Below are 24549 nucleotides of genomic sequence, written 5' to 3' on the forward strand. Positions count from 1 at the left end.
CCTCACGGGGGCTCCTGGAGGGTGGGGTTAGGGGCCTCTCAACCCTTCTTCCCCAGAGCTCCAAGCACAGGAGAGGTCAGGCCAAGGAGGAGGGGCAGGGGAGCCCTTAGTACTGGGGTAGAAACTCTGAGGTACATGGGAATAGGGTGCTGGGCAGGCGGCTGAGACCGAGGGCCGGGGCCTCTCACTAGCCTCGGGGCTTTTGGGAAGGCTCTCTGGGAGCTGAGGAGGGTGTGAGTGGAGGGCAGGATGGGGAAGGTCAGGGATGTCGTCTCCCCTGGTTTGGTGGGCAGCGTGGTGGGGAGGACAGTGGCAATGGGACGTGGCTTCCAGACAGACACGGGGTGACTGCTGGCATGTCTGCTGGGGGTGCCTGTGGTGTCAGGAGCAGAATGTGGGTGTGAGGGGAGGAAGGCGGGTGTGCCCGCGAAGGGGGTGAGAACCAGACACGCATGTCTGTCTGTCACACACAGACTTCCAGTGGACCCCACGGTCTTCTCTGCTTCCTTCGGGACCAGTTGGAACTAACTCAGGCTGGCAGGTGAGACTGAGGTGGATGTGTCATGTACACCAGCAGCACCGTCTGGCCAGGGAGGGCAGCTGTACCTGGGGAAGGCCCACAGGTGCCCAAGCTGAGGGCAGGCCAGAATGACCATGGTCCCCAGGCCTTATCGCTGGGCTGGGTGCTCACCAGATGGTGGCTATGGATTCCCTCTGACAAAGTAAGACAGCAAAACACAGAGGCAGGTCCCACAGTTTATTGGAAAATGGGCGACCAGAGGGCAGAGAGGCGTGGGAAGCAGTCCCAGGCGCTCCTTCCGGGGGGAGCTCTTCTTGCAGCAGGGGCTGGAGGCCAGGATAGGGGAGGGGTGGTCCATGCCTGGCAGCAGGTTGGGAGGCGGAGGATGGCAGTGGGCAGGAGCGGGTGGTGCGTTCTCAGAACGCAAGGGGAGAGGCCACCGATGCTCCGCTGCTCGTAGCTGGAGGAGGCGCCCGGCAGGTGCGGCATGAGGGGCTTCCCGGGAGCTCCTCTGGGCCACCTAACACCTGCCCTGGCCGCAGGGCGCGCACATCCCAGTGCTCACTGCCAGGTTCCCGCTGCAGGGGGCGTTGCAGGCGCTGCCTATCACAGGCCGGGAGCCTGACACACAGAGGTCCCCGCACACGACGCCGCCCCGGGAGCTGCTGACACCTGCGGGAAGGAGAGCGGGCTCAGGAGGCCTGGCTGGTGGCCACCCATCCAGCCATTGTCCTTTGGTCTAAGGTGCCTAGTCCACTGGGGAAGGCCACACATGGCCTTTAATGCTAATACTGAAGCTGTGGAGGGAACCTGAGCTTGGGAGCCAAGAGTTCTGGGTTCTGTTCAAGATTCTGCTTTGAGCCCTGGGCAAATCCTTCCCTTGCTCTGGGCTCAGCTTTCTCACTTGACCAGGACTACACGGACATTGATTATTCCTTCTTTTGTGGTATCTTCTTTTCCTTTCCAACCTCATTTATATTGTGAGGTTCTTCCTGCAAGCTAACCTCAGTCTCTCCTGCTGCATGACCAGTCTTGTCCCCTTTACTGGGTGGATTATTGTAACACTTTTCTCAGGGTCTCTGTATACCCAAGTCAGGAGATTCTTACTGTTGCTCAACCTAAAATTTTCCTTTTTGAAGTTCGAGATACTTACAGACATTCACAGCTCCAATGCCTTCACACAGCCTGAATTGGGGAAAGGAGGGGAGAGAAACAGAAAGGAAACCAGAATGAGATTAAGATTCTTTAGGTGCTGGAGTGGCGCAGCTCAGGGCTATTTCTGATTTACGTTTATGCCTTTGTGCAGTTTTGGAAAGTGTCTTCCTGGCACTTGCAGGAGTGCAGAGGCAGACTATTCAGCAAGCAGAGTGAGGATTGGATTTCAGCTCTCATTTGCCCTTATCTGACTGTCTTTGCACAGTGTACAGCCTGAACTACCATACCTGGTAGACTTGGATAGGCCCAGCTTTCGGAGTGAAAGGCCCTTCTGGGCACACAAGGTCATCACTGGAGTTTGTTAGCAACTCTGGTCTTGGGCAAGGGATCTCCTAGAAACCAGGCACGGTGTGGATCTTGGAAGATTAAGGATGGAAGTCTTGAGGAGCCTGAGGTTCTGACCCTAGCAGGGTCCTGGGTTCCATGGGGCTCTGGATATCACAGTGACAATGACCTTGTGTGATGAGGGGAATATGCCCAAGTCTTAGCTCTGTGACATATTGAATCAATCAGCCAGGAGTCTAACATGGGGCCAGTCCTTGGGATTATGACTGAGACATGAAGGAATCTGAGGGGGCGGGTCTATGCAAGCCGTTCTTGGGGCAGCTGGGGTGGGCCCACCTCTGCTCCTCGCCCTCCAGCAGGCGCCGGTAGGTGGCGATCTCGATGTCCAGGCCCAGCTTGGAGTTCATCACCTCCTGGTACTCCTTGAGCAGGCAGGCCATGTCCTGCTTGGCCTTCTGCAGGGCGCCCTCCAGCTCAGCCAGCTTGCAGCGGGCGTCGCTCAGGGCCGCCTCGCCCTGCTGCTCAGACTGGGTCACGGCTGTCTCCAGCTTGGTGTTCTGGGGGCCCAGAGAGGACAGGGAGGTCAGGGCCCCTGAGCGAGTCTGCCCTGAGCAAGGATGTGCCCAGGTGCTCCTGACAGCTGGCAAGCTGCCAGAAACAGGCCCTCTGGCCTTGTTCACCTGGGTCCCCCAGAGTGAGCACACTGGGGAACCCGGTCAGGCAAATGGGCTGCAGAACATGTGGTGAGGTCCACACAGGCCCAGGCTGGCCGTGTGGCACTGGGTAGGCCCAGCCTCCCTGGTGTTGGGCACGGCGAGCCATACCTGGCACTTGGCATTCTCCACCTCGGCCGTCAGCCTCTGGATGATGCGGTTCAGCTCGTTGATCTCCTCCCTGGTGCGGCGCAGGGTCTCCCCGTGCCTGATCACCGTGGCCTTCATCTCCTCACACTGGGGGCGCAGACAGGCTCATGAGGCTCAGCATGGGGCATGCACAGGCCGGGCACCCAGACGCCAGCCTGCCCTGCCACCCCCACCCGAGAGCCGTCTTCCTCCTCCCACCATCCCAGGGGGTCAGAGTCCCCAGGCCGAAGAGGCCTTGCTCAGAGATGCCGCTCAGCCCTCCAGCCGCCTGGTGCGGGAGGCAGGGGTCCCCAGCCCTCACCTTGCTGCGGTACCAGGACTCGGCCTCAGCCCGGCTGCGGGTGGCGATGTCGTCGTACTGAGCCTTGATCTCGGCCACGATGCAGTCCATGTTCAGGTCACGGCTGTTGTCCATCTTGACGATGACCGAGGTGTCTGAGATGTGGGAGTGGAGAACGCGGATCTCCTGCAGGAGTGGAGGGAGTGAAGGAACTGAGTTATCTGGGCTTTTCCTCACCTGCTCATGCCCATAATCCCTTTGGCTCCTATGGAGCCAACCTCCCATCTTTGGAGCAGAAACTCCCGTAAGGAAATCACTGCACAGACAGTAAGTCCCCATTAGGGACAACAACTACTGCTTCTCGAGTGCCTGCTTCTGGGATTATTCAGGTCCCTGGGAACCCAGGTTGCTTCCTGCTAGCTGGCAGACCCCTGATGCTTCTGCGGGGCGGACCCTGTTGACATTCTCCTGGAGCAACCACACGAGGAAGGCCAGGGAGCCGGGCTGAGGCTGTCTGCTGCCCTGTGGCCGGTGCTGCTCCCGGCTGCCTCATGGGAGGACACGGGATGCTTCCCGCCCACAGCATCCTGGCCCCGCTCCCGCCTCTGCTGAGTTGGTCTCTTCCTCTCCCGCCTGCTCCTTCCTCTTCACGTTCCCTGGAGCCTGGTCTGGGTTGTCAAGCCTGTTTCAAGCCTGAAGGGGTCAGGGACTCCATAGTGCCCACCATGGCTGAGAGCCCCTCACCTCCTCGTACAGTCTCCTCAGGAAGTCGATCTCCTGGGTCAGCGCCTCCGCGTTGGCCTCCAGGTCTGACTTGCGCAGGTAGGCACAGTCCACGTCCTGTGTGGGGTGACAAGCGGCTCTGAGGCCAGCTCTTCCAGGCAGGGCACTCTGAGCATCTGGCTGCAGTGAGTCAGGCCAGAGGGGACAGGTGGAGGGACTCCGGGTGGGCTGGTGGCTTCAGATACTCACCTTCTTTAGAGCGACGAACTCATTCTCTGCCGTGGCCCGAAGTGCGACTTCTTCTTCATACCTGGGGTGGGCGAGAGGACAGGAGCCTGTCTGCCAGCTCTGGGCCTCGGTTCTGGACATGCCCACAGATGGGCCTGGTTCCCAACCCTCCGCTGCTCATCCTACTTCTAAAGAAACGAGCAGGACCCAGAGAGGTCAGGCTAAGGTCCAGGCCTACTGGGGTCCTTTGGGACACAGAAGCACCTGCTCTTGTGTTGACTCTTTTCTGTGGTGGCAGGAAGGCAGGATCTAGAAATTGTGCAGGTGAGGTTGTGAGTGTGCATGTGTGCACACACACATGGTGAGGGAGTGCAAGGTGGCGGTTTTTCTCACCTAGCCTCCGTTTTCCTTTCTTCTGAGCCTTCCCTGGGATGTGACTTTGCAGCAGGTAGAGGGAGTCTTCCCTGTCACCCCCCCTCCTGGAGGAACCAAGAGAAGTGGAGCCTGCCTGTGTCCTACGGTGTGGGGTGGCAGCTCCAGGATGGAGTGGGGGTGGGGGATTGTGGTGGGCCAGAGGATACCATGGCTAAGAATGTTCTGGAAGGAGACTGGCCACTCTTGGAAGTAGTGCCTTTTATTCTTTCTTCTTTTTTTGTAGTACTGGGATAAACCCAGGGGTGCTCTGCCACCAAGCTACATCCCCAGCCCTTATATTCTATTTTTAAAATGTTGAGCCAGGGTCTCACTAAGTTGTTCAGGTTGGCCTTGAACTTGCAATCCTCCTGCTTCATGCTCCCGAGTGGCTGGGGTTACAGGTGTGCCACCACGCCCCGTCATGCAGATGCCTTTCGAGGGCCCAGGGCTCCTCCTTCACATCATGTCATGCTTTGTAACTGAAGGTCTAGACCTGTGACTGTCACGTCTGCTCCCCATCAGACTGTACCCCCTCAAGGTCAGGGCCATGCCTACACTTGTCCCGGGATCACTGTGCCCACCCCAGTGTCTGACTGGCACAGGTAGGCAGGGTGGATGGAGTGAAGGAGGACACTTAAGAAGGACGTCCAGGACCTTGAGAGCTGCATGCAGAGGGACAGGGGACCCGAATGCCTCTGAAGGGTCTGGGAGACGGAGAAGCGGGGGAGCAGCTGGTGGGAAGGCAAGCTGAGGCCTGAGTTCAGGACGGCAAGGGAGGCCTGGGCCTGGAGGAGGGACGGGCGCACAGGCTTTCCCGATCTCAGCGGCCATCTGGCCTCAGACCTGACACTGCCCTGGGCTCGGAGCTCCCCCACAGCTGGCCCCTCCCCACTGCACTCACTTCTTCTTGTAGCCCTCCAGCACCTCCTGCACGTGGTTGAGCTCAGAGGCCAGCCTCCCACTGTCAGCCTCCGCACACTCGGCCTCCCGCCTCAGGGTCTCAATGTAGCCCTCGAACAGGGGCTCCAGGTTGCTCTCGCAGCACTTGCGGTTCTGGTAGAACTGCCACTTGGTCTCCAGCAGCTTGTTCTGCTGCTCCAGGAAGCGCACCTGCCGCCCAGAGGAAGAGCCTGAGATTCTCTTCTTGCAGGATCAGAGGACAAGAGGGGATCCCAGAACCAGGACCTGAAAGCCCTAAACTCTTAGACCTGAGAACTCCCTGTTCGGGATGGCATCCATCTCAAAAAAAAAAAAAAAAAAAAAAAAAAAATCACACCAGGACTTAATCAGTCCATCACTTGGAAGTCCTTCTTGAGAGCTGACCTCAGTCTCTTCTAAGGCAATTTACCCTGGGTCATGAAAAGTGTTTAAAGAAGCTGATTGTAGATTCTGCTCTACTTGTTGACAATGTGTCCCTGGACAAAAAGCACTTAGACCCTCTGCAGAGTGGGGCACTTAAAGCACACCCCACTGTGGTGATTTAAAGAGCCCTGGCACAGAAAGTCACGTCCACACTGAATAGCTGCTTCAGCAAGTCAGGTGAGAAGGGCCGTGCGCATTTGCACAGACGCACCTTTTTAGAAAGGCAGGCTATAAAAATTGAAAGATAAAGCATGTGCCAATTATTCAAACCCCACAACAACAATGCAATTAGAATAATAGTCAGCTGGGATATTGGCATAGGAATGCCCTGCGCTCCACCCTTAGTCTGACTGAGGGGCTGGAGCCCACTGACTACTGAGCGCTTACCTTTGCTATGCAGGGGGTCTTATCTCACGGTAATAATTACAGACTGCTGGATCCCAAGCAAAGTTTAACAACCATCTATCTCCTTGCCACCAGGCTGGTCCACTACCCCTCTCAGATTCTTTTGTCTGATAAATAGGCACATTTCTGGAAAGTTCTTTCTCATGTTATCTTTAGTGTCTTAGGTTGTTAGCCTCTCACCTTCATGTATTTTGGAACTTCCTGGTCTGCTCAGTCTCTAGTGGGACTTGAGGGTGGGTCCTGAGAGTCCCTCCTGGCTCCTCATGGGAGACTCTCTTCCTGGCTCTCAAGTCACCACCACATGCATGGTGCCTGGATTCTGGGACATGGCTGCAGACTTAGCCCTATGCTGACTCTGCAGATGGAGTCTGCGGAGTCCAGACTGTTACTGCCTGACTTTCCATAAGGCCCATGAGGATAGGGACTGTCTGTTGCTCACCCCAAATAAACCCCAAATGCAATAGCTTGAACAAAATACTCGGGCCCTGCTCAGTTACCAAGTCACCACGTGGGGTAGAAACAGCTCAGTGTGGCCCATGGGGTCAGTTCCAGGCATTCTTCCCATAACATGGCCACTGACCCCAACCTTCACATAGGGAGCACCTCCTTGCCATGTCGGGAGTCACTTGGCTTCAAATGCACTGAACACACACACGGTGGCCTTTTGCACACAAGGCGTTATCACCTCCCTGCATTAAAAGCTCTGCCCCTAGTTCTCCTTTTGAGCTTTCGGTGTGTTTCCCCATCAGACTGGCAGCTCCTGATCCTATTCTTGTCCTTCTGTCTGTCTTAGAAGTTTGATTACTGTTCTCTTTGGCCTGTGGGCTTACATGGGCAAGTGCTCACTTCTGACTCTTCCCCTCAGTGCTCAGGCCTGGCTGTGCACCTGTGTTGGGATCAGGAAGGGTGTGATCCAGGACACCCACCTTGTCAATGAAGGCAGCGAACCTGCTGTTGAGGCACTTGATCTGCTCCTTCTCCTCGTGCTTCACGCACTGAGCATTGGGGTCGATCTCCAGGTTGAGGGGGGCCAGCAGGCTCTCGTTGACCGACACGGAGGTGATGCAGGGTGGGGTGGGTCCGCACACGCCGCCGGAGCGGTAGCCGAAGCTGCGTCCGCAGGATCCGGAGCGGAAGGCCCCACAGACACTTTGGCTGCTGAAGCCCCCAGAGAGGCCGCGGTAGCAGGAGATGCCGCGGTAGGGGGCGGCGGTGATGCAGCAGCGGCCGGGCCGGGGCCCGCAGGCCGAGGCGCAGCTGAAGTTTCCAGCGCGGAATCCGCAGCCCGCGGAGCTGAAGCCACAGGTCATGATGGAGGCGAGGAGGGTCTGAACAGTGGAGAAACTGGCGGAGGATGCAGCCAAGGGCTTGTGATCCCGGGCTGTGGCAGGCCTATTTATGTGCCAGGAGCCGCTGGCATTAAAAGGGGCAGTAAAGAGACAATAGCTGTGTTTTATTGGCTTGGCATCACCCGACCTCTTAAGCTCCGACCCGCTTGCCTCCTCAGTGTGGCTGTGTCAACAGTCCGGCGACAGGCCTTTTTTCATCTTCAAAGCCCTTTACAAGCTTCCTCCTTGCCTCTGCCCCTCCCCTGGGCACTGGAGTGACAAAGGGACAGGGGCTCCTGGAAGCACTGCTCAGACTCCAAGCTCTGGGGTGCCCCGACATGCGCAGAGCCTGCTCTCCAAACCCTTTCCTGAGAGGGGCATAGCTGGGCTGTGTGCCCTGTACCTGTGGTCTGGCCTCGGGTGGAGTGGTGGCCTGTCTACCCCAAGGAGGGGCCTGTGTCCCAAACAACTCTTTATCCTAGGTTTCCTTGCCTTCCCCTTGACCTCTGAGCAGGATCCTTTCCTTATGGTCAAGATCAGCCTCTCCTAGCCTGGTCAGGGATGGGAGGAGGGTGGAGGAAGATGGTTTTGCATTTTGGGTATTCCTAGTGCAGGGACCCCAGAGGGGACATGGGAGGAGCTGAGTCAGAGAGTTCAGGACACAACCATGAGTGTTCTTCTGAGTTCTGGGCATCGTTGCTGGTGGGATCAGGAGTGGGGGTGGGGATGTGGTATCCCCAGAGCTCCAGGGCCTGATCAGGGAGGGCACATGGGGAGGGAGGGGGGCTGGGTTTGAGGAGGATCAGGCATTCTGGCATGGCTTTGATTGGCGATAAGAAAGGAGTTCAGCTCAGGCGTGGAGACTAGACTCTGTTCCTTCCTTCATTCTTTTGGGCGTGCTTACTGAGTGCCACCAACTCTGTACCGTCTGTAGCGCTCGGTTCTGGGAATCACCAGCGGGGACCTGGGTGATTGGAAATAGGAGAGAGTGGCATTGTACTTGGGGATTCCAGTGTTTGACCAGTGGCGATGGGGAGAAGTAGCAAGTGGAGGGGAGGCCCCCATAATGTCCCGCCTGAGGAGATGGGAGCTGATGGGAATCCCTTAGGTCCTCAGTGGGGAAGCTCAGCAGTGGAGTCCTGGAAGGATGGAAGAGGCTGTGGGTGTGGGGGGTCCCTAGGCTCCTGAAATGGGATCACTTCCTCTCCTCAGAGGACCCACTGTGTGAGAGAGGGTGGTCCTCATGTGGATGTCCCTAAAGTCAAGCTCTCTTAATTTTGCCCCATTCCCTGGAGCTAGGTTAGGTGATGGCTTTGGTGGGTGGACAGGGGGACTGAGCCAGGAGGTCTCCCCTAACCAGAGAACTTGAGCCCATAAACCCTCCTAGGCTTTGAGGATGGTCCCTTTGATGGCCTGCCACACCGGCCCAGTCTGGGTTAAAAATAACCCTCCACGTGTCTCCTGGGCCTTGCCTTTTGACCTCCCCATTGCTGCTCAGGGTGCTTGGAGATTTGGGGATGACAGGGAAGGGCTCTCCCTCCATGGGACCTGAGGGCTGGTGGAAGAGGGCACTATGGAAATTTGTCAAGGAGCTGGACAGCACCCGCCCTGATCCTGAAGGAAGGGCTCCCCCAGCCCTCCTCTCGGGCCCTGCGCATAGGCTTTGGTCTCTGGGGTGTGGGTTGTGGAATAGGGCGTGAGAGACACACCAAGGGGCCCTGGGGTAGCTGCTTCCAGCTTCCATGGCTGCTGGGATTTTGGAGCACCTTTCCAGGGAGGCTAGACAGGCTGTACTTTCTTACTGAGCCTTTGTGGGGCCACATCTGCCAGACACCTAAGAAAGAACCTGGGCTTTCTCTTCTCTCACCTTGACCCACATTGGAAGTGGTGAGCACCTGAAAGGGGGGTTGGTACATATTTAATGAATCAGTGGGGTTTTTCCTTGATCAAACACTGAGGGGTACAAGAGCCCACAAACCTCTCCATCACTGCCCTGGTAACCCCATGACCCTTCTCTGACCCAGCGGACTTGGCATCAAGTTGGACCCCGTCACTGAGGGGCTCTGTGCAGACACGTACCCTCTAGGGTTCGGGGAGCCATGGCAGTGCCCGCCCCTGTGTGGACTGGAGCCAACGGAGCACATACTCCAGAGATTTTTTTTAAAAAAGAAGAAGGCACAGTTTGAGTCCCAGCTCGGCCACTTATGAGCTCGGTGATGAGGCACAGGCTGTCCTCGTTTCCATACTTGTCAAATGTGAATGGCAACACACACCTTGCCGGAGGATTCAACGTGCCAGGTGGTGGAAAGGGCCCTCCACCCCCACGCCATGCAACCTGGTGACTTGGTTGCACGTAGCCAGCAGGGCCTTGCAAAGGGACAGCGTCATGGGACAATGAGATGCCAACAGGTAGGCTTGGGTCAGCAGAAAACAGTCCATGGCTTTACAAGGCCACATCACCACCTCAAAAAGCCTAAATTAGAACACTATTTGTAAATGGCTCAGAACAAAGGGGACTGGGACCAGGAGCCCCTTGGAAACACAAGACAGGAAGCTGATACAGGGCAGCGGCAGCCTGAGGGTGGGCTCCCTTTACCTGCTAAGGGCCTATATAAAGCCTCTGGTCTAGCCCCAGGTGGTTTCAGTCACCAAGGTCCCTGCTCTGTCCCTGCCCATCTGTGACTGGCCTGGGTCTGCCTAGGGGCCAGTGGGGAACTGGCTTGTCCTGGCTGCCTGGAATGACTGCTTGCCTGTTGTCTGGCCTCTGATTCCTGCCCAGCTCTCTGGGCCAGGAACCCCAAACTGGCCTTTTTCCTGACTGTATTTTCTGGTGGTAGTCTGCTTCTGTCTGGCTTCTGATCCACAGATGCTTTGACTTTGTCATTTCTTCTTGTCTTAATAACCACAGGCCTTCAAATCGGTTGTCTTTTCTTAATGGAATTCTGATAAACAAGCCCGTGATGAGCATTAGTAAATATATCTACGTGTGATCCACTAACTTCCTTAAAATGACTTCCCCGAGGTGGACCTATTGGGACCAAGAGACCGTCCTGGTTCCAGGCGTGCCTGCCTGGTGCTTGCTGGCTGTGGAAGTGGTGTTTCCATGGAGAGGCTGCTGCAGGGGAGTGGTAGGTCTGGGAATCAGGAGATGTGGATACAAATCCCATTTCTGACATGTGTGACCAGTCAATCTCGGTGAGCCTTGTTTCTTCAGGTGTAAGAGCAGGAGTATAAGACGGTCCTCCTGGGCCTTCGTGCAGATGAAGCAGCTGGCGTGTGGCAGGCATCAAGTCAGGGACATGCAACTGGCTCCCTGCCCCGGACCGGAGGGGTCCCTGTGCCTCCACTCACCTTCCTTCTCCCAACCTCGCGCTCCAGCTTTGCCTGCTGGCCTTGAACTCCTAGCACACCAAGGTCGATGGGCTCCAGCTGATGGAATGTGGCACTGTCACATATTCAACAGGAACGAGTACTGTGCACAGAGAGGACAGAGAGGGATGCTCTTTGTTCTCAAGGATCCAGCTGTTGAGAGGGCAGTTTGGTCAACAGTCACCTGTTAAAGGTGTACTAGATAAAGCTGTTCTTTGAGGCAGTTCATGACCTATCCTCTGCCAAGTGACAAAAGCACCTTGTCTCAGGAGCGCAGAGAATCTTGCCGTGGGTGTCGCAGCTGGAGATGCTCTAAATATCAGGCCTGAGGTGGGCTTTGAAGGACGGGAAGAGTTTGGAAGGTCAGAAGGGTGGTGTCATGCCAACCAGTAAATGGCAGACAAGCGCTGGCGAGGCTTAGAGACATCATGTTGGAGGAGGAAGCACCCGTCCCAGTGAAGATTGGAAGCAGGACAAAGATGTCCACTCTCAAGGACCTGCTTGTGCATGCTGGGATTCCTGGCCAAGGAAAGAAATGTGTGTTAGTACTGGAAGTGAAGACATAAAACTAGCCTTATTTTCAGAAAAAAGGGATTATTTCCATGAAAAACCTAACAAAATAAATCAGCAAACTATGGAAATAGCAGGACAGGTGAACAGAACTGCCAGTAACAGGCTCAATTTGCAAAAATCAAAAACATTTTCTGTTAGCAGTGACCACCAATTGGAAAATGATAGAAAATAAGATACTATTCCTAAGAATGATAAAAACTATGGAGCATTTACAATATAACTGTATAATTATTCACAAGATCTTTATGGAGGATGATGTAAGACTTTATCAGGAAAAAAATGCACAAGAAAACCTGATACCATCTTTAGGAATACTTTGGCCTAATATTCTAAAGCTAGACATTCTCTCAAAATCAATTTGCAACTTCAATGCAAACCCAATACAAATTCCATCTGGATTTCTTTTGAGGAACTGGATAAAATCAATCTAAAATTTATGTAAAAGAATAAAATTCATTTGTAGTAAAATCAGTTATGAACAAGGAGAACTCAGGCAAGATATGTGAGGACTAGAGAGCAGTGACAGGTAAGTGACAGGTAAGTGACCTGAGGATCAGGTCCCTTACTTGAAGGTAACTTCAGTATTTGATGCAGACACCAATAAGCAAAGGGCCATTTATTGGGTTGGTGAAATTTGTTAAAATTAGTCTCACCAGGCCAGGTATGATGGTACATATCTGTAATCCCAGCTGCTTGGGAGACTAAGACAGGGATTGCAAGTTGGAGGCTAGCCTCAGCAATTTAGTGAGGCCCTCAGCAACTTAGTGAGATTCTACCTCAAAATTTAAAGAAAAGTGAGGCAAGGGGCTGGGGAGGTATCTCAGTGGTAAAGCAACCCTGGGTTCAATTCCAAGTAGGAAAAAAAGTTTCATTACCACGTAGAAAGTACAGGGCTGGAATTCAGTTTATACCACATAATATGGGAGACCTCAGATGAATTAAAGAACTGGACATGAAAGATAGAACTAAAAAGCCATGTGAAGAATATGTAAGCAGAAATGAAGATATAGCTCAGTTGGTAGAGTGCTTGCCTCACATGCACAAGGCCCTGGGTTCAATCTCCAGCAACACCCACACACACAGAATATGGAAGTAAACATCCTTGTAACTTAAGGGTGGGGGAAGACTTCATAAGCAGACCTGAAAAAGGTAAAGATGTCCACTATCAAGGCCCTGCTTGTGCATGCTGGGATTCCTGGACAAGGAAAGAAATGTGTGTTAGTACTGGAAGTGAAGACATAGAACTAGCCTTATTATCAAACCCAAAAAAGGTAAAAAGTAGAAAAAATTGATTGACATGACTACTTTAAAATAAAGAGTTCAAGTTCAGTGAAAGACTACCTACAAAATGAACAGCTAATAGAATAATATTTAAAATATTGAGGGATTCCTATGCATCAACAAGGGAGAGACAGGAAACCCAGAATAAGCTCGCTAAGGATCCAGAAAGCTCACAAAATGGAAAATCCAAATAGCTTGTGAGGGTAGGAAGAAAGAATGACTGTGCCTGATCCCTGGGAAGAGACAGGTTAGAGCCACAAGACATTATTCTGCCATCAGAATGGCAAGGATCAGGAAAGGGTGGATATTACCAATGATGGGTAAGTGGGAGAGGATGGGAACCCTCATGCCCTGGAGGCTGGTATAGGTGTTTTGGGAAGTGCCGTAGCATGATGCAGTGAATTTAGGCATGAGTAAATTTAGGCATGACCTGGTGTGATGGTGTGTATATGATTTAAATGTGTCCCCCAAAGCCTCGTGTGTTGGAAACTTGGTGCTCACTGGGTGATGTTGAGAGGTGGTGGGACCTTTAAGAGGAGGAGCCTAGTGAAAGGTTATGTTAGGCAATAGTAAGCTATGAGCCGTGGAATGTAAGTGGTAACTTGTAGGCAGTAGGGATGCCACACTCTCAGGTTGGTTTTAATTCCCCATATTACTAGGAACATATGGTCCTTGGACTGAGATATCTATAAGCAACTTCAAAAGGGGAATCTAGGCTGTTAGTCTAGAAACAAATGATCCTTGCCTTGTGGAAGATAAGTTGCTTCAAACAGATATTCCAGACTATTAGATTCTCTGTATGTCAGGGAATAAGATGGATAAATGCAATAAAACACTCCCTTCCAACCAGTAAACAGAGGGCCAACTCTGACAGGTCTGAGTGACTGAGAGTTGCCTTGGTTTTATTATAATAGCTTTCACATCTCATTGTACTTATAGATTTGTTCCGCCTCCCACGGGCTTCGCTTGGGTGCCTGTGGGTAATGAGCACGTGCACTACCAAAGTGGTTATATAATCGAGTAATTGTAAATCATAGGAATAGGGGAGGAATAAATTACCTAGTAGGTGGAGTATGGTTATGGCACATGCTTAAAACTAAATTAATTGTAACTCTATTCTTCCCTAGCACCACCCCATTGTGAATTAGCATCCGAATATCAGAGAAAATATTGGGCCTTTTGTTTTGGGGTTTGTCTTATTTTGCTTAGTATGATATTCTCCAACTCTATCCATTTACCAGCAAATGCCATAATTTCATTCTTCTTTAAAGCTGAGTAATATTCCATTAAATATATACCACATTTTCTTTGTCCATTCATCTGTCGAAGGGCACTTAGGTTCCATAGTTTAGCTATTGTGAGCTGAGCTGCTATAAAGATTGATGTGGCTGTGTCTCTGTTATATTATGTAGAGGGAGTTAAGGGAGGGGAAGGTTTTGGGGGTAGGAAGGACAGTAGAGTGAAACAGACATTATTACCTCATGTACATATATGACTGCATGACTGATATGATTCTACAATATGTACAATCAGAAAAATGAGAATTACACTCTGCTTCTGTATGATCTGTCAAAATGTATAAATGCATTCTACTGTTATGTACAACTAATTAGAACAAATTTAAAAAATTTAAAAAACTAAATCAATTGTAGAGAACAAAGAAACATGAAGTCCATTCTTCAGTGGTCTGGTCACTCTTCCGCTTTCTTTTTCTCTTTGCTTCCATGAAAGTGTATTTCCACTTCTTTTGTCATCCTCATTTTGCCTTATAAAATCTTCTTATGCTGAAACTCCAAGCCTTGCCTGAATTTTTTTTCTCTCGTGAAGGATTCAAGGATGGAGGGAATTTTCACTCACGATTCTGTTATCAGGTTGTTTGGGGTGCTGACCTCTGGAGGAATTAAGGTAGTTCATGAAGTGCCCTGAGTTAGGTTCTCAGAGAGAGGTTTTTATAAGATTGAGCCTGACTCCTATCTGTTGTCTGGCTTCCTGTCTTACCATGTGATTGCTCCCTCTTGCACATTCTTCCACCATGATGCTATCTGCCATGAGGTGATGTAGCCAGAGAGGCCCTTGCCAGAGCCAGTGCCATGCTGTTTGGACTTTCAACCCACAAAACTAGTCCTGCCTCAGCTATTTTGTTATAGTCGTGTAAAATGAACTGATACACCCAGCAATTTTACTCTTGAGAGAAACACTACTCCCAATCTTGCAGTTCTATTGCAAGGACAAACTTATTCATCATGGCATTATTTGTTGAACAAGGAAGTTGGAGGCAACCTAGGTAACCATAGATTGGATAGAGACAAATGAAAGATAATGAATCCATTTCATGGAACAGCATGCAGAAAGTAGAAGCAGTGAAGTTGATGTACTTACATGGTGTTGAGTTAAAAGAGGAAATACCACAGCAGGAGCTTGGTAATGGTACCATACCATTCATGCAGCTTCAAAACACACACTTCAGAAGCATTGCGATTTTCTTTATAGTAACAAATACATATCTGGGAATATATATATATATATATTACCCTAGGTTCCTTTGGTCATGATAAGAGAGAGAGAAGAGGAAAAGAAATGAAGAGAAACACGTGAGGACCCTGTGCAAAGAATAGATGATGTGGTGGACTGCTGTCTGAGATGTCCAAAAGAAAGCCTGCACATTGGGTGAGGTGACCCTAAAAGGGAAGTTAAGGAGCCTGACTTGGGGGGGTGCTGAGTATGAGGCTGTAGAGTCTTCACAGGCCTTTCCCTGAGTGTTTGGTGCATGGGGAGATGCCTCTAGAAATGGATTTTTGGGGGCAGGGGGTGTAAATAAGGCTGTCTAAGTATAATATAGGTTGGAAAAGGGATGCCTGGGGTCCAAGATCTGTTTTAGGAAGTGAATGTACAAAGTGGCTGCTGTGGGTTGCCAGGGAGGGGAACACCACAGGGTGCTGAGCACTTGTAACAGGCGGGCCATTGGGAGAGGGGAAACTCCAAGCAGGGAAGAGCCAGGGAAGCTGCCCTCCATGTTGATGGGCCTGGGAGGGCTGTGTGTAGGGCAAGAACTTTCCCAGGTGGTGGCACTGGGCACCTTCTGATGCCAGGTGAGGGTGCCCTCTAGTGGAACTGTTGCTGCAGTCCTGACGGACTCAGAGCACCTTTTCTGGCTCTTTCTGGAGCTGTGACTCAGAGCTCAGGACTTTGATCTGTGCACGTCACTAAGTTGTGCTGCAGCCGGGGGGAGCTCCTGGGAGAAGACAGGGAAGGGCTTGTTATAAGCATTTCTGGGCCCACTTTTTCTTCCGTTATATCTCCTGAAACAACTACTGCACTTGCAAAACTTCTCAGCTGTCAGAGTGGGGAACTACAGGGCATCATGTCCTGTCCCGTCCTCCTGGCTACATAGCTCCTGCAGGATCCCTCCAGGGATAGGGAGGATCTGACCTGGAAGTGAGCCTTATGTGGAGTCCAAAGTTGAGTTTCTGTTTCAGCACATCCGCCATCCTCTGCCTCTTTGAATACCCCACAACATCCTTTCCATCCCACAGAGGTCTCCACTCTGCACCCTACCCCACCCCAGACACATGCTCAGACTGCTGCTTTCAGGACTCCTCACGAAGCAGGTCACAGGACCCCAGGTGCATGTGACACAACTCTGGGCACTGTTTTGGCCTGTAGTGTTCTCTGGGAACAGTGAGGGGCTCAGGTTGGTCACTCTTCCCCTCATGTGGTCTGGGCAGCAGCATTGGACATGGTGCATCTGTGGGTGCTACCTGCAAGTGTGGGAGCTCCTTAGGACAGAAACCACCAGCTGTCTCCACTGAGCCTCACCTGAATGCAGAGCCTCCACTAAAACACCTATCTTCAAAGCTGCTAACTTTTGGGACTCAGTAGTTTCCACAGTAACTGGAACAGATTCTTAGCTGGATTCCTTCATTTGCAACCACTCCTGATTATTAGGACTGTTTTTTCCAAAATTTAAGATGTTCTAGATTCATTGTTAAATTTTAGTCTAAAGTGCCTCTTGGCCCTCTTTTTTCTCCCTGGTGCTAAGCCATCCCCACAGACCCAGGCTGGTCTGTTTGTGGCTTTCTTGGCTTGGTGGGGTGGGGTTTTTCATCACCACATCCACTTTCTGTCTCTGTTGAGCTTTTCAACATGGATGAAGTCAGGGGAGGAATTGTTAAGCAGGCCTCTGCAAAGTGGCAGCTGTAAGGGCAGCAGCCTCAGTGGCTGCCTCTATAACTGGCTGGTGGTGTTATAAGCTCATCATTCTAAGCTTGATTCCCATGAGGCCCCCTGCACTGCTGCTGCTGGCAGTATCTGGCCACATCTCACCCTCTGTGCAAGAGGAGCTGGAGGGATGTACTCTTCTGTCTCAGATGTCCTCCTAGACCATCTTCTGGGCCTGGGACTCTGAAGGGAGGTGGATAGATCCAGTGTAGAACTTTCTTAGAACAGGGGAACCTAATAACCATATGAACTCAACTTTGGGTCTTAGTTGCAAATATAGGACCACAAGAAGACTCTTCTGGCTCTCCCATTCCTCACTCAGGCCCACAGTGAATATCCTGGCTTATTGTACATATACTTCAGTAGCTTTTCAGACCACTTCACCCTAGAAATCACAAAGTCCTGAGCCTCCCCTTCTCCACCAGATGCAGAGGACTCCAAGTTGCTTGCCCCTTTTCCTTCCTCAGTCCAGTGATGCCCACTCTCTTCCAAGAGCTCCAACCCAACCCTGCTCCTGCCTCCTGCCTGCCTGGGGCAGACTGAAGCCCTCCCCCTTCTCCTCTGGTTCAAAGCTCTCATTCTGCCCTGGGCTCTCTGACCTGTGCCCCATCCCACTCATTCTCAGTTGGAAGCATCTTGGAAGCAGGGATGAATTTCACGGGATGGAAATGTTCCTAAAGCCAATTACTGGCTTTCCTGTTGCATTAAGTACATTGAAGTTTATTTAGTGGCTCAGGATTATGAAAACCACCAAGCTCTCAGAGACCACCCTGGGCAACACCCACCACTTCAGACTGGGAGATGCTCAGAGAGAGTACGGGGCTGTCCTCATGCTCCATATGCAACTCAAAGCTGAGAAAGAACCAGTTTCTGGTTCTCCTTGAGGTGTCTCTGCCTCAACTTTGCTTTAACCAGCAAAATAGAGATTCTGCAGCAGTGCCTTGTTGATTCAGATGTTTTACATCTAACCTGCCCAATGACCCTGAGCTTGTGCTGCATACTGGAGAGAGAGAGAGACAGACAGACAGACAAATGTGTACCCATGCTCAAGATCCCCATGGTTTGTGCTCTTTTTAAGTACACAATGGCTTGAGATACCTGTGGAACCTCAAGGTGGAAATAGCCATAAAATCTACCACTTATCGAGCATGCAACATGCATCACTCCCTTTGCTAAATGCATGCACAATTATCTCATTGAACACTCTCAACCTGCTCAGGTAGGAGGACTGTGATCAGTGATATTTTTTTTTAACCAGGGATTGAACCCAGGGCACTTAACCACTGAGCCACATTCTCAACCCCCCTTTTAAAAAATATTTTATTTAGAGACAGGATCTCTCTGAGCTGCTCAGGGTCTTGCTAAGTTGCTGAGGCTGGCTCTGACCTTGCAATCCTCCTGTCTCAGGCTCTGGAGCCTCTGAGATTACTGGCATGCGCCACTGACCCTGGTTGATCAGTGTATCTTTATGCTTGTAGTTGACTTTTCCTGTATATGGGAAGGGCTTGACATGGGTTGTACTGTCAGGGAAGGGCAGTTGCCTTGGATGGCAAAATGGCCTCCAGGGAAGCAGAGTTCGTGAAATACAAGGTGCTGAGCTGGAAGACTTTGTGAAGAGGTGTTCCAAGTGCCAACCATCATCCCATGGCATGTGGGGGATGTGTTGAGTGTTTGTCATCAAATGGGGAACAGTAGCAACCTAGGATTCCCCATCTTTGTGTAGGTCTCTTGCTCTCTCCTTTCTCTGGACACTCAGAGTGGTATGGGGCTTAGGAGACTGGTCTTGGGTGTCCGATGAACATGGCTCTTCTACTGACTGGCTTTGTGACCTGTCCGTTTAATTGAGTGCCAGGGACCTCTGGAGTGAGACTAATATACCTTCCAGAGGCTGTCATTCGCCTGGCCCCTCGCTGGTTCTAGGCCTTTCCCATAAGGCATATGGCAGGACTGCCCTTCCTTGCTCTTTGATGTAACTGGCTGCAGACAGTGAGATGTGAGGGAGAGTGAAGTTCACTGTCAGTGTGATGCTCCCCAGACTCTCTGTCCTCTGCCAGAGCAACTGGAAAAATTCCGGAGAGTGGTTATGCCATTGTGGCTAATCCAGAGGCATCAGAGTCCTCAGGCAACCATGGTGGATGTGCAGTGGGAGTTGGAAGTGGAATGTTATTGCTTTAAGCCACTGACACTTAGGTCTGTTTGTTACCATCCTGGCTGACACCCTCCCCCATGGGGCTGTGAGGTAGACTAAAGGCTCATCCCTGGTACGCACGGACCAGATCCTGCCCATTGAGAACACTTGACAAGGGCAGTGTGTTCCATTTTCCTCCACCTTCTTCATATTCATATTCCATGGGCATCTCAATCTTGGCATATCTAAGGCTGAGTGCAGGTACTCACCTGTCCATGCCAGACCTGGGCTTCTTCACCTCCCGATGCAGAGACTGCACCACTTACCGGGTTCTTGCACCAGTGGCCGACTTGCAAACCATCGTCTGGGTCACTTACTTCTCTCTCCCAACATCCAGCACATGGACAGGCCCTTCCAGATTCCCCCCGCTTCTTTCCATCTCCCTCCTCTATTTCCTCCATACTGTCTTAGCTCAGGCCTATTTCATGTGATAGCTTATTACCTAGATTTCTGCTTTGATTTAGTTCTCACATTATGTTCTTTACTGTACTACTTAGTTAGTCTGGTCATACCTCTAGTCTCCTTCCTTCCATCCACCCATCAATCCATCTGACACCATCTTTCCCAACCCTACCACTCTTGTATGGCACTGTCGAATGAAAATTCTTTGCTGTCAACAGGAGAAAGTTACAACTCTTAGGTGTGATGCACAGATTCTGTGTCTGGCCCTGCCTGTGTTTCACTTCTCATCACCCTGCAGAGAAGGCCCTGGGTTCCAGCCATGCTCACTAGCTGTCCCTGATGGGTATTTTCATGTGTGCCTCCGTATTTCTGCACACACTGCCTGGGCATGGGAACTCAAGACCTGGTTCAGGGACCATTTCCTTTCAACAGAGTTGGGCCTCTTTGCATGTTTCTATTAAGATATTACAGTATTAATCACACTGTACTGTAGATATTTGATTTTCTATCTTGTCCAGCAGACTGTGAACTACTAGAGCGGAGGGAATGGTTTTTTGTCCATGTTGACATCACCTGTGTTTGGTGCAGTGTGGGATAAATAGACTCTCAAGTAGTTGCTTTTTTTTTTTTTTGGAGGGGGAGGTACCAGGCATTGAACTCAGGCACTTGACCACTGAGCCACTTCCCCAGCCCTATTTTGTATTTTATTTAGAGACAGGGTCTCACTGAGTTGCTTAGTGCCCTAAGTTACTGAGGCTGACTTTGAACTCTTGATCTTCCTGCCTCAGCCTCCTGAGCTGCTGGGATTACAGGCATGTGCCACCGTTCCCAGCTCTTAAGTAGTTGTTGAATGAGTGAATGAGGTCAAGATCAAGGTTCATGGAAAGGGAGGAAGATAAACAATCACTGGCCACTATGCTATCCATGTGCCATAGAGCACCAGCTGGCATGGCCATTATACCCTTGCCAGACACATTCAGGAGCTAAGTAAAGAATGGCTGCCCAAGATGAATGCCAGGTGAAGCAGTTTTGGGTGGGAATAAACAGGGTTTGTTCTGTAGCTTTGCTTTCTGCCAACAGGGGTCCCCACTCCAGCCCTGGTAGTTTCCTACTGGGCTCTTGTTCCTTTGGTAGTTGAGCACATCAGAAGATCCAAGCTGAGATCTTCCCTTCTAGATATTTTTTTGAACACCTCATAATATTGCTGTTGTTCATAAGAAACCCAACATTCTTCAAGTCAGAGGCAAAATGGAAAGACCATGCAGGGCATTCCTGTACTCTCCTAGTCCTTAAAAGAACCCCCAATTTCCTTTGGCAATTTTTCCAGCTTTCTGCAGCTCAAAGACTGTTTCTATCTTGCAACATTTATCAGGATCTGGGTTCCTGAATGGCTGTGTGGAGGAGAGCATCCCTACTGACCAGTGCATGCCCTCAGCAGTGTTAAGTAGGCAAGGAATAGGATTATTGGACTTGAGTCATTTGGTGAGTAATGGGGTAGGGCAGGATGAGGACAGGGGGTAGTGGGAGAGGTCTACACTGTGTATAGACCAGAGGGTAAGTTTTTTTTTTTTTTTTTTTTTTTAGAAAATTTAAAAACAACAACAAAATGGACTAAAAACCATTCTGTTTTCATTATCACCAACCACTAGCAAATTTAAAGAATGTCAGTTTTAAGATTCTTTCCCACCAGAGTTGATTGCTTCTATCCCCCTCCTCACTTTGATGATATATCACTGGAACCATTGCCCATATTTTTAAAAGCAGCAGCTATCCTTCCTTATAATATAGGAACACAGCAATGCATTTAGTAATCCAGAAAATTTTGCCTTTTCTGAGCTTAGGTTTTTCTGGGAAAAGTGGTCCCAGATGCTTGTCTCTGCATAAAATTAGCATACTTCATGCTGGGTGACCCTGGGTGCAAATCAGCAAGATCAGGTCTGACTTTTGTACTTGAACTATTGGTAATTATGACTAGCCTGAGTGTCAGAAAGCAAACCAGCCTTGAAGAAGGACTCTGCCCAATAAGGATGCTCCATATGGGATGTTGGGGAACTAGCCTAACCCGTTTTCTATCTTTGTGAGTATACATGTGGTACCCTTCTCTATCTTTGGGAATATACATGTTTCTCAGAAAAAGCAACAGGAACATCTTCACTCTTGTGAAGATAACATGGCATTTGGGTCATGAGAGATGCTGTTATATTGAACAGCAGTGAGCCTTCCATGAATTTTTGTACACCTTGGAGCAATTTGATGGTACTAGTAAAATGACTGTCCTATATTCCTAATGTCCTTGGCTAGCCTCATAGTAATCCCCCATCACCTAAACTGCTGAGACATGGGTCTTCCTTGAATCCTGCAAAGCATGATGAAAATAAGGAATTACAAGGAATGTTAACAAAAAGACATAATTATAATTCTCAAATCATTGGGATGAAACTCATGCCTTAAGGACAGTTCACTTGATATAGATGGAACATGTTTAATATAAGGGTGAGAATCATACTCTGAAGAAGGCATTTGAAATTCCCCTGGACTCAAAGAAGGAAGTACTTAAGTAAGGATAAAAGGAATGAGCAAAACTGTATGGGAACTAACTATCTCATAAGAGGCTGGAGATGATTTAAAAATTAAGACTATAAGACTTTAATATTATTGAATGAAGAATTTCATGCATCAGAACACCTGCCAGATACCTGAACACAGATGCTAAGAATAGAACACCTGAAATTCTTGAGATGCTTTCCCAGTAGTTTTATCTATAGAGGGTAGAGGAAACCATGAGGCAAAGTGCTTTCTTCATCTAGGAAGCTCTGGTTGGTGATGTGGCAATTAACAAGCCCAGAAGAAAGAGACCTTGTCCCTTGTCTATAACAGCAATGGAAGAACATTTTGGACATGAGAGTATCTGGTAAAGATATAAAAGTGCGTATTAAAATTAAATTTCAAGAATTTATTGGTATGAACATAGAGAACCTAAGAAGGAATATAAAATTAATTCTGTAGGTACTCTCATGCATGATTTTAATGAAAGAGTAAAGACCTAGGTATTTAAAGAAATTAGTGTTGCTAAAGAGAGAGAGAATGGAACGTACATTTTAGAAGGCTACTTTCACACTAGTTTGAAGGAAGGCTGTTTTTATACTGAGTCCAACGACAATAAATTTGTTTTATTTTCCAAGCAATTATTGGAAGCAAAAGAAGCTCTGTGCGCATGGTGAGGAATGGGGCACAGGGCGAGGGACGGGCCATTGGTTAGGGAAGACAATGCAGCAAAGACATTAAGGGAAGTGAAGACTAACATTTAGGGCCCAATAGCTTCTTTCTTCCCCATCAGAGAGAAAATATTCACACTGGAGAAGCAGGAAAGTCCTAAGGACACTCTTAAAGCAGGAGAGCTACAAGGTGAATTGAAGTTCAAAGGCGTGAGAGTAAGGCTGCATGCATTTTGATGCTTCAAAGGCCCTGGGTTCAGATAATCTCACATTCAGAGAGACCAAATGAACCTGTAGAAATGACAACAACAATTACCGGAAATATTGGGGGAATGATGTCAGCAAGATGATGGAATAGGGGTTTCAGTTCTCAGTCTTTCAGAGAAATGCAATGTTTAACTGTCCGTGGGCAAAAATGAGAGAGGCTCTCTGGGCTTAGGAACTCTTCTATGGGAGAAAGGGACAGTTAAATGAGCTTCCAACTTTACCATGAACCTAGGCATCTGGTCCATCTATGAACCCTATAGAAAACCCATCTGAGGACCCAAAATTTTGGTACCAGGCACATTTGACGATGGACTTTGGTACCAGGACCACCCGCTTGTGGACCTTGGTACCAAACTAACTCCACTTACACTAGGCTTGTCCACAAACCCCAGACCCCAGACCCCAGGAACAGACTCGTTTGCCTACAAATTTTAGTAGTAGACCCACCTGAAGGCCCTAGTACTGGGCCTCCTGGCCTGCAGACCCTGGTACCAGACCCACTGAGATTTTTGACTGAGTTGACTGTGAACAACTTTCCCTGCTAATGGTAATTTGTTAAGACTGGAAGAGGTAACTTCTTCTTCAAATGTACAGATACAAGGCTACAATTAAGATGAAGAATCAGAGAAACATGGCACCAAGGGAATGAAATAAAGTTCTAGTAATGCTTCCTGAACAAATGAAGATCTGTGTACTGTCTAACAAAGAATTCAAAATGATTGTTTTAAAGAAACTTATTGAGCTATAAAAGAATACAGACAGCCAACTAAACAAAGTCTGGAAAACGATATAGAAATATAATGAGAAGCTCAACAAAGAGACAGAAACCATAAAAACAAAACAGAAACTGAATAACACAAAAACTGAATTCTGGGGCCAAAGAATGCAATGACTGAACTGAAAAATTCAATAGAGAGCTCTAACAGAAGCCTTGACCTTGCAGGTGAAAGAATCAGCAAGCTCAAAGGTCTATCATTTAAAATTAACCAGTCACAGGAACAAAAAGAAAAAAGAAAGAAAAAAGTGAAGAAACTTGTGGGGCTTATGGATACCACAGAGCAAACCAATATACTCATTATGGGAGTTTCAGAAGGAGAAGAAAAAGAGGAATGCACAAAATGTTTATTTAAAAAATAATGGATAAAAACTTCCCAAATGTGGAAAGCAAAATGGAGATTGAGATTCAGGAAATCCAAAGGATGCCAAATAAGTTGAGCCTAGAGAAGTCTATATTGAGGCTAATTATAACTAAACTGCTAAAAACCAAAGACAAAAAGAATATTAAAGGCAAGAAAAAAGTAGCTTGTCACATTCAAGGGAGCTACCCTCCTTCTTACCAAGACTCTCAGTGAATTTCTCAGCAGAAACCTTGCAAGCCAGGAAAGTGTGGCATGACATATTTAAACTGTGGAA

The 24549-nt window shown here is 49.6% G+C and overlaps 1 protein-coding gene across 1 annotated transcript; it reads right to left on the bottom strand.

The window, feature by feature from the left end:
• Nucleotides 1–787: 787 nt before the first annotated feature.
• On the bottom strand, nt 788–7605 carry LOC124982361 (keratin, type II cuticular Hb3). The gene is made up of 9 exons (XM_047548891.1): nt 7222–7605; nt 5430–5638; nt 4136–4196; nt 3908–4003; nt 3185–3349; nt 2845–2970; nt 2357–2577; nt 1674–1705; nt 788–1192 (listed from the first exon to the last, which is right to left on the bottom strand). The coding sequence occupies exons 1-9, from the start codon at nt 7603–7605 to the stop codon at nt 1041–1043; spliced, it is 1446 nt and encodes a 481-aa protein (XP_047404847.1). The 3' UTR covers nt 788–1040.
• Nucleotides 7606–24549: the final 16944 nt, after the last annotated feature.

This window comes from Sciurus carolinensis, chromosome 4 (genome assembly GCF_902686445.1).
Source record: "Sciurus carolinensis chromosome 4, mSciCar1.2, whole genome shotgun sequence".
Lineage (NCBI taxonomy): Eukaryota > Metazoa > Chordata > Mammalia > Rodentia > Sciuridae > Sciurus > Sciurus carolinensis.